Below are 16,171 nucleotides of genomic sequence, written 5' to 3'. Positions count from 1 at the left end.
TAATATCGGATCGGTCCATCTCTAGTACGGAGTAACTCTTTAAGACACCCAGCAAGGAGACAGTTCAACCAAATCCTAGAGTGAAGTATACCAATGAACTATTTACAAATGTACATGCCACACCGATCAAGGCCTCGCCAGTTGCAAGGGTGAGCTGGGGGGGTGGAGGCATCAGTCTGACAGATGCAAGGCTGGCCTGAGCGAGTCCTGCAGACCAAAGGACTGCAACTGAACAGCGGCTCATGGTCAGCCTGCAAGCCCCTAGGCCGACTGCCAGGAAGTGTAGCTCACCGAGCTACTGATTTGGGCCCTGCTGGCTGCGTAAACCCGCTACACGTGGGCAATACACCAGACAGACAGCCAGCGCTGGAGACTGGAGAAATCTCACTCCGCCAGCTGATGTATCAGAGGCCAAGCTCAGGGTGCGACCAAAAGGTCCATCCCCAGAGTTGAGCAACTGCCCTGCACTGTCCACAAGCAGGGAAGCATCCCAGCCCGAGGGAATGCCAGAAGTCACGGGGGCAGTTGGAGAGAGGATGAGCCCTGAGTGCGGGCGCTGCATGTTTGAAAGGCCTCCAGCTGGGGCCTGAGATTCCTAGGGCCCGAAGCTGGAACCCCAAGAGCAGACTGAGGCGTGAAAGCGTAGCTCACTGAGCTATTGATTGAGGCCCCCGCTGGCCGCATAAACCCGCGACACGCGGGCAATATGCCAGGGAGCGGGTCCTACAGGATGGAGAACTCTCACTCACCTTCAGGGGAGCACAGCCTGCAACAGCAGTCTGAGCTACGGATGCCACCTGAACGTCCGTTTCTAGAGCCGACCAGCCGTGAGCAGCAAGAGTGAACTTGTGAACGAGACACTGATGGACAGCTAGTAAGCCTCAGCTCACTGGGCAGGCCCCTGCTGGCCATGTAAACCTGCCACACCCGGGCAATATACCAGACCAAGTGTCATGGCCGAGGCCAAACCAGACAACCAGACTCAAATGCAGATCATACACGGAGGCAAGAATGAGCGTAATTATGGCAAAGGGGTGGGATTAAATAAGTGTATACTTCTTCCCCCTCCCTTTCAACATGTAAATTAATCAGAATATTTTTTTGTATGTAATTTGTATATTCTTTTTTTTCTCTTTTATTTTCTTTTCTAAATGTACTTGTATATTGTTCACATTTTGATATAAATTACCAATCAATCAATCAATCAATCAATCAATAATTAACAGAACTTTTATTTTCCAGTGCATGAAAAATACTGTGAGCTATGAGAAATAACATGGGACTTTAATAACCGTAGCAAATAGGAATGATACTGAACTATGAGAAATACTAGATTTTACAAAAGCACCAGAGAATTCTGACAAGGGGATAGGTACAGGGGCACAGGGCAGGAAACACAACCTGGAGGCTCTGAACATTTGGCAGGTGGAGGAATAACAAGGGAGGGGTAAGTGGTCCGAGTGAGGCAGTTTGGCCTCCAGGAGAAGGTGATCCGATTTAGTACTGTGACAGGAAGGCAGGCAGGTGAGTGAATCCAGGGGTGCGGTGATGGAAAGAGCTGCAGAGTACAAACCAGCTTCCGGATAAAGGAGGGTATTGCCAGAGGATGGAGGTGCAAGACAACAGGATGGTGTGGTTAGCTGAAGACTTGGCGAAGAGAAGTGGTGGCAGGTGTGGAGACATGCAGGAAACCAGCGACTCCGCCCAGGGGTGGAACCGTGACTCTGTAGGAAAACCCCAGCACTCACCCGGACCATAACACCAAGAGCTCTGCAGGCTGGAGAACTCTCACTTGCTATGGGCTCAAAATGTGGTCATAGATATTTTGTACTTGTAAATCGGTTTTGTACTTGTAAAAAAGATTTGTATGTGTAAAAAAAATTTGTGCGTGCGTAAAAAAGATTTGTATGTGTAAAAAAGATTTGTGTGTGGACTTAGCCAAAAAAACCCTGCAAGTTACAACTACGAATTTTGACCCTATTTTTCTTCCTTTCATCTGATTGGTGAATGTCATGTCAATCACAAATGTAACAATCCAATCAGAGAACAGATGGGTTTGGCTGTCGGAGGGGCGCTTTTTTTGAACTGCAGGTCTTTGAAGGGAATAAATGCCCTTTTACATGCCAACCCAGCGTTTTCCTTCATCACCACGAAGGAAAACAGTCTGTGGTCGTCCGAGTTTGGTGATTTTTGTGTCACAGGTCTACGTGTTTAATACAGGGACTTCCACAGCCTTTTCAACAGCGCTGCGGACGGGGGGGGGGGCAGTGTTTTGGAAATGACAGTCTTCATTACAAAGCTTTCTTCGTTATGAATTAGCATACATGTTTTTATTGAACATTTGAAGAACTAGCAAAAAACAGAAACTCTTGTAGAGGACATAAAGTCAGAGATAGAAACGACAAGGAGCAGGTGCATCTAGTACAGGTAGAGCTGCTGCAAAAACCCACAGAGCTCAGCAGCCAGCAACAAATTCTGGATCCTTTGCTTTTAGTTAGCATTAGCAGCACATCCTGCGTCCGATGTGAAAGGACCTTTATGCTGCGCACTGTGACTCACAGCAATGGTCCGGGTCAGCCCTGACTTTGTGTTAAACTAATCCTAAAGTAATAATGTATTTCTAACCACTGATATACCACAACTTTATCCTTTCAACAGCTGCTGAAAGTAAGGGGACCTAACTGCTATCGGATATTTATATAGAGATTACCCTTCAAGGACCTGCAGTTCAAAAAAGTGCCCCTCCGACAGCCAAACCCATCTGTTCTCTGATTGGATTGTTTAATTTGTGATTGACATGACATTGACCAATCAGCTTAAAGGAAGAAAAATAGGGTCAAAATTCGTACTTGTAACTTGCAGGGGTTTTTTTGGGCTAAGTCCACACACAAATCTTTTTTACACATACAAATCTTTTTTACGCACGCACAAATGTTTTTTTACACATACAAATCTTTTTTACGCACGCACAATTTTTTTTTACACATACAAATCTTTTTTACAAGTACAAAACCGATTTACAAGTACAAAATATTTATGACCACATTTTGAGCCCATAACTTGCCAGCTGACGTATCAGACACAGCAAGTGAGACTGGCACGTAAACAATCTACTCCAACCCGAGAGAATGGAGGCTCATCTGGCAAGATGTGATCTTGAGGAAGGTCTGCCATCAGATATCCTGGTGCTGCGTGAAGTCTATGACAGACATTTAGCCAAAAGCCTCCTTATAGCAACACTTGCACCTGAATCCAATACCTTTGCCGCAACTCAAAAACCATGTGGTTACATCCACCATGCCCTGATTTTTGATAAACATGTTGAAGCAAAAGGTCAGAATTGTGACTAAAAATGTGACGTTAACTAAAACTGCCACAGTGTTAATTCAAATTGCCATCTAAATTTGCTACAAATATTTTAAAACTTGAGGTTTCATTTCTGATATACCTTAATACAGAGGTATTATCAGTCCAAATTTACTCCTGTAACTGGAAACTGTCCATTCTTCTTCAACAGTGGACAAGTTAGACAAGAATGGACAGTTTGGCTGAGTGATCTTTGTCAGGCTCAAGTCCATGAGTCCACGAGTTTCTCATGAAACAGTCACAGATTAATAAGTCCAACTTTTTCTCTATGCTGTCTCTATTTCACTCTCAGGGTGCTCAGATCCTGGTGTTTCCAGAAGATGGTATTCATGGATTTAGCTTCACTCGATCATCCATTGCTGGCTACCTGGAAACCATTCCTGACCCTCAGACAGAAAGCTGGAACCCATGCACGGAGTCCGAAAGATACAACAGCACTGAGGTTCACAGTCATATATTTAAATTTGGTGATGCCTAGTATTCACTAGTCTCACAACATGCCACTATATCTGAATCACATCATATTTAATTACTTTTGTGACTCAAAGGTTCTCCAGAGATTGAGCTGTATGGCTCGTCATAACAACATCTACCTGGTGGCCAACATGCCCGACCTACAACCCTGTCCAATGAACACCAGCTCCTCCTCATCCTGTCCTCCTGATGGACACTGGCAGTTCAACACAAATGTTGCTTTCAGGTACTTTTATATCTTTAATATGGAAATCGAGGTGTGGTCCCTGGCTCAGCTGCAGGGGAGGAAGTTGGAACAGGTTTAGCTCAAGGGGGCAGTGCCAAGGAGGTGGCGGAGGCTGGAGGGACAGGTGGTGGCAGTGTGGACTAATGAGGCTTTCCCCTTTTACTTATATATATATATTATATATTATATATATATATACATTGAAGCCGGAGACCAGAGGAGATATAAATGGACAGTCTCAAATTTTTATGATAGTTTTAATGGAATGAGACAGAATTTCAAGCAAAAATCCAGAAACAAACAAATTACATAAAAGTAGGAAACTGAAAACCATCCTGGAAGCATATGGTTTCCAACTCTGTGGTTGACTGCGTGATGTGTGAGATTGGGGAACCATCCATCGTGATGCGAATGTAACAATCTGTGGTGATGACAAGAGAGCTGAGCTTAAAAGTGAAGCTGTTGATTTATCAGTTAATCTAGGTTCCTACCCTCACATATGGTCACAGATCTGTATGAAGAACAAGGTGACAAGAACAAGGAACAAGAACAGTGAAGATTAGTTTCCTTCAAAAGGCTCTCCTTTAGCAACATGTTCTCTCTCCCAAAATGTAATATTTTACGCTAGGTGACAAATCCTCAACATGTTACGCTTCCAGGCACCCAACACGTCCCTAAATGATGAGATCGGAATAATGAGAAAACATGAGAACCGTTTGGAATCAATATGCACATTTTCGTTCATTTTACTTAAATCGCTTCAGAAAACGCTATTTAACGTCATTAAAGTGCTGGTTAAGGTTTGGGATAAGGTTATGGTTAGGGTCAGGGGTAAGGTTAGGGTTAGAGCTGGAAAACATGGCTGGAACGTGTATTACCGCAAGACCGTAATTCTACTTGATTTCACCCATAACCATAACAACAACGCCGCTGGATGTGACAAATTGTCAGGATGCTACACCTCTGTAGTGAGAATGGGCTGCCTTTAGAGATAGATTTAGGAGCGTATTCATTTGAGATGGATTTGTACAGCAGTTGCTTCTCCACATCGAAAGGAGCCAGTTGCAGTGGTTCAGGATGCCTCCTGGGCGCCTTCTGGGTGAGGTATTTTGGGCATGTCCTACTGGCAAAAGGCCCCAGTGTAGACCCAGGACTCACTGAAAAGGTTATATCACTCGCTCTGGAATGACTTGGTATCCTACCAGATAAGCTGGAAGGCGAAGTCTGTGCTTCTCTGCTCACACTGCTACCCCTGTGACCAGAACTCAGATAATTGGTAAAAAAAAAAAAGCGCACCAGCTGCATTGACTGCATCAGTAGAAAAGAGCAGTCAGTGATCTAATCAGCCTTCTTTTATACAGGTCAGATGGCCTTCTAATTGCACGCTACCACAAACAAAGCCTTTACCGTGAAGATTCCTTTGACACACCTCCAGAAATTGAAATCATAACATTTGATACACCTTTTGCTGGGAAGTTTGGCCTCTTCACCTGCTTTGACATCCTCTTACATGATCCTGCAGTACTGCTGCTGGAGAGGGTATAAAATATAACCACATTCACACTCAGAATATATATCCAACTTTGCTGAAATTGACTTTGATATCCATGGTTTCTTTGTTGTGCATTTTTTAGGGTGTGCGTCAGTTGATCTTTCCAACAGCCTGGTTTAATGCGCTCCCCCTGCTGGATTCTGTTCAGTTTCAACACGCGTTCAGTCTGGGTGCCAATGTCACATTATTAGCTGCCAACCTTCGCATTGACCGATACAATGTGAAAGGAAGTGGCATTTACACCCCTTTTTTTACCACCTACCACCACGCCTGGAAAGGAGATCCAGAAGAAGGCAGGCTGCTGGTGGCCAGAGTGCCAGTTTTGGAGCCACTGGCGGGAAACCAAAGTACAGCCAAAGAGGAGGAGGCAGGTGGTGTTCAGCCCACATCATCAGTAGCTCCCTCCTACCCCACTTTTGTCTCCAAGATGAACAAAGACCCATTTACCTTTGTCCTCTTAAATGAGACAGAGGGCAATGTTAAAGTGTGCAACGGCACTTTCTGCTGCCACCTGCAGTACAGGTGGTTACTGAAAGACCATAAAGAGCTCTATGCACTCGGCACATTTGCAGGAAACCACAATAGCGCTAGCAAATATGCACTGCAGGTAGGAATGAAATGAATTTTCAATATTTATAAACTGTTAGAAACTGATTATGACTCTGCTCACTTTTATTTGCCACATGTCAAATATCTGCAGGTTTGTGCAATTGTTCGTTGTGCACGGTTGGATCAAAGCACTTGTGGACAGGTAGTGGAAGAAGCAGAGTCTAAAATGGACTTCCTGTTGGAGGGGAACTTTGACACCAAATACGTGTACCCATCCATTCTGACAAGTCGAATGTCCGTGGAGCAGCCCGAGAGTCTGGAGAGAGCTACAAACTGGAGAGTGACCATGAAGCACTCAAACATGAAGGGTGGTTTAGTCACTGCTTGCCTGTATGGACGAAAATACCAGGAGGACAAATAGTGAGCTATGAAGGAATCACAAAAATAAAATTCACTGTTAGTGTAAAGAGCTTATCCAACCTTCAGTGATTATACATTTGGTTTGTCTATTAAAATAAACCAAAATATAAGTCTTGAATAATTTGTTATTTAATCTTTACAATACAAACATAGCACCAAGTAGCATTCATCTCTGTGTGACTGTTGCATATTCCTCGAAGGCAATATTTAATTGTTTATATCTCATGTACGCACATGAACCCAAATCCACAGTATCAGCCACCTTCTCCTGTACACAGCATCAACATTAAAACGTTAAAGCAACAGCATTACATATATACAATCACAGCAACCATTCCGTGGGCTGCTCATTCAGTTCATCAGTTCTATAATATAATGATTCTACATGCACTCAGTGATTCAATCTCAAACTGAAATAAATATGTAGGTTTCAATATTGACTTTCTCTCTTAGGAAACAAAACATTGTTCCTTATTATGAATGCAACGATACAAGTGTCAAAGGTTAAAGAACTCAGAATAAAATCTCAAGTACAGTAGAGAAAACACTTCACCAGGTGGGTCCCATAAAATTGTCCCTCATTTTTTTCACATCTTAAAAAGAAAAAATTCTCTTCACCAGATGCTCCCCTAGTAAATGTGAATCAAAATTTATGAAAATATTTAAAGGAGCTTAATTTAAAAATAAAAACTTACTTTCAGTTTAAGAAGACATTGGCCAGACTGAACAGTGACGCTTTTGGAAATTATTTTTTCAAACTCTATGTTTAACTGCATTATTGTATTTTAGTGCATCTTTTTTGGGGTATGTAACTGAAGGAAACTGAACAGACTAGTTGATTCTATTCTTTATAGAAATGAAGCAGCAGGGAGTACAAGGACATAAAACTGCTTGGGCTAGCATATGTATACTGCATACCATATAGAAAGAAAAGATACAAATTAGCTGTCCCATCAACACAAGTTAACAGGTTTTGCAATGAACTAATGAACATGAAAGTGCCTCGCAGGTTATAATATTTCCTGTGTATTCTAATAGCCATCCAAAAAGATCAACATTCATAAATGTTCTCGTTAATATACAGAGATGACTGGCAATCCAATTTAAAATAAAAAATAAAAACCTGGTTCTAGACTGGCACATATGAGGGGTATTTAACCCGATTCTTTGATCCCCATGATCAGTTGTGGTCCTAGCCTGTTTGGCGCCCTGGGCGAACACATCCTCTACCCCCCTCCCCCACCACCACACACTCACACATTAAGGATTGTCCATTGACATAAAACTGCTGTCGGAACCACACTGAATTTCACCAGAGAAACATAGGCTGTGTCCCAATTCAGGGTCTGCAGCCTTAAAGTACGCAGCCTCAGCGGTCCTCAAGGGCCGCGTACTCAAAGACCGATGAGGCCGGAAGTGCGAAGCTTGTGAAATGGGACATTCTAGCCTCCATCGCGCTGCCCAGGTTGCCTAGCAACCACGATAGCTGGAAACGTGTGGTTGACAGAAATGAAGGAGAACATATTTCGTTCATTTGTTTGTTTGTTTCTACACGATCTTTGTGTGATTTGATAAGTATCTGAGGCTGAGACCACAGGACTGTAAAACATGATTGTTGGGCTTAATTTCTGTACTGAACAGTCATTTAAGATTAGCTAGTAAATAACAATTAGTTAATGTTGTTCATGAGACTAAAGTCAGTGTAAATATGATATGGACAATATTATAGTTATTATATTAATCATTATTAGTTATTACAGCAGTGAGTTTGAACTCTCAAATCAAATCGTTTCTATTGTCACATCACATGTGCAGGTACACTGGTACAGCACATGTGAGTGAAATTCATGTGAGTGAACTCTGTGTCAAATACTGAGCTTCAGTAAAGATTCAAGTTGCAGTTATTTATATGTCCTATCACCTTAAATCTTCACTCATAGACAAGTATCTTTGACAGTGTATATATAGATGTATTATATATGAGACAAATGTTGTTCCTTCAGTATGTTGGCATTAGTAAATTTGGCTCAATGCTTACATATATGTATAAAAAGAAAATGTACGAGCTGTAATAACTGTTTGTGATAAAATGAAGAGTAGACTGATATATTGAATATTCCTTTATTGGGTGAGAAAATCAGACCATGTCATAACTGCTTTAAGTCATACAGAATAGATATCAGAGCCTTAAACAGGCTGACTTCTGCTAAGTGGGTCAAACTGGGCAGAAAGTATACAAACACATAACATCCTTATAGAATATTATGTAACACTATAGATCAACTTAGCTCAGAATATATAAAGCATATAAACAATTACAGCAATATGATGCAACAAACACAGCAGTGCTACTAATCCAAAATACTCAAAGCTTCATAGAACTGAAACCAACATTTATTTTTAGCTCCATTCTGCTGCTGATACAACTTTAGGTTTCTGAACATTAAACTTGTTGCTGCCTTTCATAGTGTGTAACTTGAAGGCCCTGAGTACTTTCTCCCACACTGAAAACACTGGATGATAAATTATTTGAACATTACCTAATAAGACTGATTCAGGACAGACAATTAGTTATGTTAAACTTTTCCTAGCAGTCCTTCACAAACAGGGAACAGTCTGTCTATTCTCTCCATCTGTCAGCTGCTGCTGGCTCTTCCTCCTCCTCTTCCTCACCAGAGATGGGCAGTAACGCGTTACTTGTAACACGTTACTTGTAACCTAATCTGATTACTTTTTTCAAGTAACGAGTAAAGTAAGGGATTACTATTGCAAAAACGGTAATTAGATTACCGTTACTTTCCCGTAGGAACGCTGCGTTACTGCGTTACTAAAACCGTGATTTTTTTGCGAGAATGTCTCATGACAGTGACGTAAGCGAGTGCGACGTTCGTGACAACAGCTGTGTGCAGATCAACAATGGATCATATATCGAGTGCGGGAGAGAGTATGAGCGTGCAGCGTTTAAAGCGTGGAAGTACTGACCTTACTTTGAGTTTGATTCCATAAAAAGTGACAAAAACATTAGTGTCCGCTGTGCGTGGGAAGAAAACTTCTTTTTACAGCGAAAAAAAACCCTAAACTTCCAAGCAAGCATTGAGTGCGCAACGATGGAATGGGAAATTCACAGAGAAACTCGCGGACTCTTCCACTGACCGCTGCGGCACACCTGCACCAGGGTAACCTCCGCCCTCCCACTCCTGCTTTACAGGTGAAAATAGAGCAGGGGTTGGTTGGTGGCTCGGCTGGAGTGGAGGAGTGGAGTGGCAGGTTCAGGGTGTGGTGTACCTGCGAGCATCTTCTAATCATGCCTTCCCTATTTCAGTAGCAGCCAGGCAAGAGAGGAAGCTGCTGCTGGAGAAGAGCACCGGAGCCAGAGCAGCATGCACTGTAAAGTGCCACAAGTTACAAACTGATTGTGTCAAAATAAAAGGAAAAACCTCAAAACACAGTCAGGTCCTTTTGGGATTAGAGGTCTTCTCATTATTTAGAATTTTCAGCTTGTAAACAGAGATGACTGAAGCTGCCAAACTCTGGAACAGTCTTACTGAGGTCAGAGTGTCTCCATCAGTAGTATTTCATAAATCTGTTTTTATAAGACTTTTTTTTTCATTTATTATGGTTTTGTGTCATTGATTTGTTGTAGTTTGTTGCTCTGTGAAGCACTTCGCAAGTAAGAGCTTATAAATAAGAAAAATTGAAGAAAGTATTTGTATATTTCATATTCTAAACTTTAGCTCGTATAAAGAAAAATAAGCTAAAGAAGGCATAAATACACATTGTTTGAATTGTGTTCACCTTTATGAAAAAAGACTGAAATGTTTTTATTGTTTATTGTTGCCTTTAATGCTATTTGAGCTAAAGTATCTGCTGATATATGCACACTGATCAAACCTGCTGTTTTTGTTTTTTTATCAGGTTGACTTTTTTGATGATAAAAGGAATATTTTACAGCTGAATGTTTTTTTTCTTAATTTCTCTGTACAAATATTAACATTAATGCACATATTTGCCACATATTTACAGTCATTTATCAAATAATCATTTTCAATTATTCTAAAGTACATATTTGGAAAAAGTAATAGCAATATTTAATTAAGGTCTTTAGATAACTTAAGGGCTTGTTGGTAAACTGAATATTTCCATCAAACTGAATATTTTAACTTTTGAAGAAATCAGAAAGGAATACAAGAAAATTAAGAAGAAGATTGTGATCGTGTCCATTTCCCCTTAATTTCACAGCATACTGCAGAAAAACCATGAACAGGATCCTGCTGGCCTGGCGCCCAAAACCTGTTGGATAAAAAAAAAAAATTATATTAAACTAGACTAAAATCATGTCAATTGTCACATTTATATAACTATGACTCTCTATAAGCATTTTCCAGATTTCTGTCGCAATTGACCTGCTTTAGACTTTTCTCTGAGTATCATCATGTACATTAACAGTTTTCAAGTTTTTTATGAATATTAAATCTTCATACTCTTAAATCTTAGAATAAAACGAAGGCAGAGCTGACTCTCTGCTCTTTGAAAATATTTTCTCAGCTGTTTACAGACATCGGTTTTAAATGTGGGTCATATATTCGGTTGCTGATGTAATGTATTGCCATTCTGTCTTCCAACACATGGAGGTATTAAATAATAACTTTTTGGTTTTGGTTTTAGTTTAAAGGAAAATGTCTCACGCCTCTGTCAGCGGGGATCCATCCACCCATTCCCATTCATGTCCCCCAGTTTTACTTTTGTAACCGGCTGTCAGACCCATCCAGGACTCTCCTCTCATATTCAGTTAAATAAATTCCTAATTGAAAACAGACATAAATATTTCGGCCAGTCATAATTCAGTACTTCTGTTGTTGTAATATCATGTTGTGAATTTGTCTGAAAGAAAAACTAAATGAGATGAAACATTTCAGTTCACTTCTCTTGTCCTTTATAAAATAGATAGATCAATAGACAGTAGATGGACAGATGGTCAAAAACACAGAACTTCTGGCAGTTGCATCAAACAAACACACCCACCTGTTCCTCTTTGTTGTTTATGATCACCAGATTGGCTCCTCTGGACTGACAGTCTGCCTTGCTGTCAGACCAAATTTTCCTCTCAGTGGATTTAAAGTAACAGCTCATTCCAAATTTGGCCCAATCGACAGGACACTTCACTTAAAGTCAGACACATGATACAAAAACAGATTTCACATTTTTATCCTTCTATTGCTTGTATGTGTTGTGACAAACAGGAAGACTTAGTGAATCTTAATGACATTATTAAGTGAAAAAAACACCAGACTGTAAAAGTGCACTTGTCTCAATAGAGCTTCTATGAGGACAAAAAAGCCACAGCACTCTCTGTAGACAAAGAGAAGGTCATAGAAGCTCAGAAAAATTATGAAAGCTTGTCATTCCTTTGGTCTGGAAAACAACGTTTGACAACGTTTTGAGGCTGGGATTCTGACATACTGTTGGACTTCAAACTCTGGTTGCACACATGAGTCTATTTATCAAATAGTTGTTCCTCAGCTATTCCATCCCCAGGTCCTAAGCTTAGTAAGAGTTGACAAAAGCACAGACACACTGTACTTAAGTAGAAATACAAACACTACTGTTAACAAATACTCCAGTAAAAGTTGAATTACTGATTCAACTTCTTTACTCAAGTAAAAGTAAAAAAGTACAGGCTTTGAAATGTGTTCAAACTGAGAAAGTAAAAAGTAGCTCTTTAGAGGACATTTCTATTTTTGTGCAAAGCTAACTGAACCTTGTGTTATATTAATAATAATGATAAAGTAATATCAATAGATAAGAATACAAACTTCAGTCTAACTTTTTAAAATTCTAATTATACAGGGAGTGCAGAATTATGGGCAAATGAGTATTTTGTCCACATCATCCTCTTCATGCATGTTGTCTTACTCCAAGCTGTATAGGCTCGAAAGCCTACTACCAATTAAGCATATTAGGTGATGTGCATCTCTGTAATGAGAAGGGGTGTGGTCTAATGACATCAACACCCTATATCAGGTGTGCATAATTATTAGGCAACGTCCTTTCCTTTGGCAAAATGGGTCAAAAGAAGGACTTGACAGGCTCAGAAAAGTCAAAAATAGTGAGATATCTTGCAGAGGGATGCAGCAGTCTCAAAATTGCAAAGCTTCTGAAGCGTGATCATCGAACAATCAAGCGTTTCATTCAAAATAGTCAACAGGGTCGCAAGAAGCGTGTGGAAAAACCAAGGCGCAAAATAACTGCCCATGAACTGAGAAAAGTCAAGCGTGCAGCTGCCAAGATGCCACTTGCCACCAGTTTGGCCATATTTCAGAGCTGCAACATCACTGGAGTGCCCAAAAGCACAAGGTGTGCAATACTCAGAGACATGGCCAAGGTAAGAAAGGCTGAAAGACGACCACCACTGAACAAGACACACAAGCTGAAACGTCAAGACTGGGCCAAGAAATATCTCAAGACTGGTTTTTCTAAGGTTTTATGGACTGATGAAATGAGAGTGAGTCTTGATGGGCCAGATGGATGGGCCCGTGGCTGGATTGGTAAAGGGCAGAGAGCTCCAGTCCGACTCAGACGCCAGCAAGGTGGAGGTGGAGTACTGGTTTGGGCTGGTATCATCAAAGATGAGCTTGTGGGGCCTTTTCGGGTTGAGGATGGAGTCAAGCTCAACTCCCAGTCCTACTGCCAGTTTCTGGAAGACACCTTCTTCAAGCAGTGGTACAGGAAGAAGTCTGCATCCTTCAAGAAAAACATGATTTTCATGCAGGACAATGCTCCATCACACGCGTCCAAGTACTCCACAGCGTGGCTGGCAAGAAAGGGTATAAAAGAAGAAAAACTAATGACATGGCCACCTTGTTCACCTGATCTGAACCCCATTGAGAACCTGTGGTCCATCATCAAATGTGAGATTTACAAGGAGGGAAAACAGTACACCTCTCTGAACAGTGTCTGGGAGGCTGTGGTTGCTGCTGCACGCAATGTTGATGGTGAACAGATCAAAACACTGACAGAATCCATGGATGGCAGGCTTTTGAGTGTCCTTGCAAAGAAAGGTGGCTATATTGGTCGCTGATTTGTTTTTGTTTTGTTTTTGAATGTCAGAAATGTATATTTGTGAATGTGGAGATGTTATATTGGTTTCACTGGTAAAAATAAATAATTGAAATGGGTATATATTTGTTTTTTGTTAAGTTGCCTAATAATTATGCACAGTAATAGTCACCTGCACACACAGATATCCCCCTAAAATAGCTAAAACTAAAAACAAACTAAAAACTACTTCCAAAAACATTCAGCTTTGATATTAATGAGTTTTTTGGGTTCATTGAGAACATGGTTGTTGTTCAATAATAAAATTATTCCTCAAAAATACAACTTGCCTAATAATTCTGCACTCCCTGTATGTGTCTCTACTGTCCCTGCTCTGTGATTTTATGTGGTCTACCTCTTCAAGGCTGAGTTTGTCATTCCTAATCACTTACACTTTGTTATAATCCCACTAACAGCTGACTGAAATATTAAGTAGCAAGGAATTTTCAAATGGACTTGTTGAACATGGTACCACGATGGAATTCACTGAGCTTCTGAAAGCGACCCATTCTCTCAAAACTGTTTGTAGAAGCAGTCTGCATGCGTAGGGGTTTGATTTTATACACCTGTGGCTATAAAAGTGATTGAAACACCTGAATTCAGCGAACACTTTTGGTAATAGTATATTACAACTGATATACATTCACTTCCATGACCTAAGAAGAAAATAGTTAATAAAACAAGTATAAAATACAATTCTGAGTACTGCTACAGTTGCACATGAGGCACAACTTTCTTACCTAAAAGTTGGGTTTGCAGTTGGCTGTAATTGTTGCTCAGTTTGTTGTATTTGTTCTGCAGCTGCTCTTTTTCCAAAGTGACTGAAATATCTGCTTAGAAATAAAACAAAGCAAAAACTAAAAACATCTAAATATTCTACTTTATAAATACAGCCATATTTTTATTGTAAAAATCAGCATCGCACTTTTTTTTCCAAAGTAATTTTGTTATTCACTGTTACCGCTCTCCTTTAACCTGCATGTGTATGTAAGTGACTAAGAGCATTGATTAGCATATGACTAATAACAAACATGGACAGGTCTATTAACAGCAGATTAGAATATTTAACATAGAGGATTAAACTATAACTTTAGAAAATATGGACAGATTAAACAGCAGGAAAAAACAGCTGCCACAGACAGACCATCTGTATCTCAAAAGGAAAAGTATAGATGTATGAATGATAATGGTGAGTTAGAAGATATATCAGTTTCACAGATTTGATTTTCATTTATCACAGGATAAACTGACTATAACTACAATAGCATTTCCATTTAAATAACAGTCTGATGTTGTTTGATGTTGCTAGTTTTAGCCATATCCCAATCTGAGACTAAATGCTGTGAGAGCAAGCAAAGAGCAAACCTTTAGAATATATCTAAGACCTACAGATCCTCCTATTAACAGCACACCAGTGCTTGTAAATGTTGATCAGGCATGGTCACGCCATTTCCCAGTGAACTGATTGGTCAGTAAGCAGTTGCATATTATATAATGATTTCAAATCACAAACAAACCAAGTGGTACCCCAGTAAGAAGTGATCTACCTTTTTAAGATCTAAAGCTTAAGACTAAACTTGAAGTTCTGTTGTTAAGCCCAAATAATGCTTTATGGTACAGGTCTCAGGAGTCAGATGAGGAAGATGGTTATCTTAGCATTCTTTAGTGGGCTTACAACAATAAAATGACTGTAAAACAATGTTTATGATGATATATAAAGAGAAGATACGTCTACTCTGGTTACATTGTCAATTAAAGAAGAAGAAAAAACCTCAGCAGTGGTCATATTGCAGAAGCAGTGTAACACACATGGGGAAACACTGTAGGGTGGTTGCTTTAAATGGAAATATGAAGTCAGAAGAGGAAGGAAACAATAGTAGACTTGCAGCATCAAATAATGTTGCTTAAAAATATCTAATGTGGAAATAATACTGCCGTCGTTATTGGAATAAAATTCCTCACAGCGTGTCGTGATTCCAGCAAGAATCAGAAGATACAGCACTCCCAGGCACACTTTAAAAGCTCTGAAACAGCTTCTTTTCTTCTGTGTTTGTCCATCTATAAAGAAACCATTAATGAAGCAGAGTTGACAGACTTTAAACATCATTTTTTCTTTAAGTTGAATTAACCTGTTATGACAAATTTACCATAAGGTGACCATGTGGTTATAGTCATAGGAACTAAAACAAGATGATGATGTGTTCTTCGAGTCACACTAAACACAAGTTGTTTTAAAACAATAAATACAAACACACGAATCCTGAAGATTCGTTTTTACGTACCGCCTTGTGGTAAGTTGACTTCCTGGTACTGCGTCTTCACCTCTCCATTTTCATTGGCCTCACTGCTGTATTTCACTCTAAAATGTGGGGCAGTTTCCAGTTCTGAAGACATGTTGAGATAAGATGTCTGACCAAGAGGCACTGCCTGTGTGTTTCTCTGTGTCGGGCTACAATGAACTGAGCATATCGAGGAACTTCAAGATGTTA

General features: G+C 40.3%; 2 protein-coding genes across 2 annotated transcripts in view; one reads left to right on the top strand and one right to left on the bottom strand.

Moving 5' to 3' along the window:
* LOC102295782 (biotinidase) overlaps positions 1–6,705 on the top strand; it is a 14,979-nt gene extending 8,274 nt beyond the window's left edge. The window contains exons 2-6 of the mRNA XM_005952330.1: positions 3,659–3,808; positions 3,915–4,066; positions 5,428–5,605; positions 5,701–6,225; positions 6,319–6,705. Coding sequence (XP_005952392.1) covers positions 3,659–3,808; positions 3,915–4,066; positions 5,428–5,605; positions 5,701–6,225; positions 6,319–6,588 — 1,275 coding nt within the window. The 3' untranslated portion in view covers positions 6,589–6,705. The remainder of the gene's footprint in view (positions 1–3,658; positions 3,809–3,914; positions 4,067–5,427; positions 5,606–5,700; positions 6,226–6,318) is intronic.
* A 3,993-nt stretch (positions 6,706–10,698) lies between these two features.
* LOC121813239 (C-type lectin domain family 6 member A-like) lies at positions 10,699–16,171 on the bottom strand. The gene is made up of 5 exons (XM_042216874.1): positions 15,965–16,171; positions 15,645–15,740; positions 14,423–14,512; positions 11,273–11,749; positions 10,699–10,877 (listed from the first exon to the last, which is right to left on the bottom strand). Exons 1-4 carry the CDS (start codon positions 16,074–16,076, stop codon positions 11,592–11,594), a joined length of 456 nt encoding a protein of 151 aa, XP_042072808.1. The 5' UTR covers positions 16,077–16,171; the 3' UTR covers positions 10,699–10,877; positions 11,273–11,591.

Source organism: Haplochromis burtoni, unplaced genomic scaffold (genome assembly GCF_018398535.1).
Source record: "Haplochromis burtoni strain Fernald_Lab_line unplaced genomic scaffold, NCSU_Asbu1 Contig_1316, whole genome shotgun sequence".
Lineage (NCBI taxonomy): Eukaryota > Metazoa > Chordata > Actinopteri > Cichliformes > Cichlidae > Haplochromis > Haplochromis burtoni.
Note: the sequence above shows the minus strand (reverse complement) of the source record. Positions and strands in the feature narration are given on the sequence as shown.

Bases quoted from the DNA above. Each gene is read 5' to 3' on its own strand.
- LOC121813239 (XM_042216874.1), bottom strand. From the start codon at position 16,076: ATGTCTTCAGAACTGGAAACTGCCCCACATTTTAGAGTGAAATACAGC. The intron at 15,741-15,964 runs GTACGTAAAAAC...GTTTCTTTATAG, and splicing joins AGTCAACTTACCACAAGGCG to ATGGACAAACACAGAAGAAA. The intron at 11,750-14,422 runs GTAAGAAAGTTG...TCTGACTTTAAG, and splicing joins ACTGCAAACCCAACTTTTAG to TGAAGTGTCCTGTCGATTGG.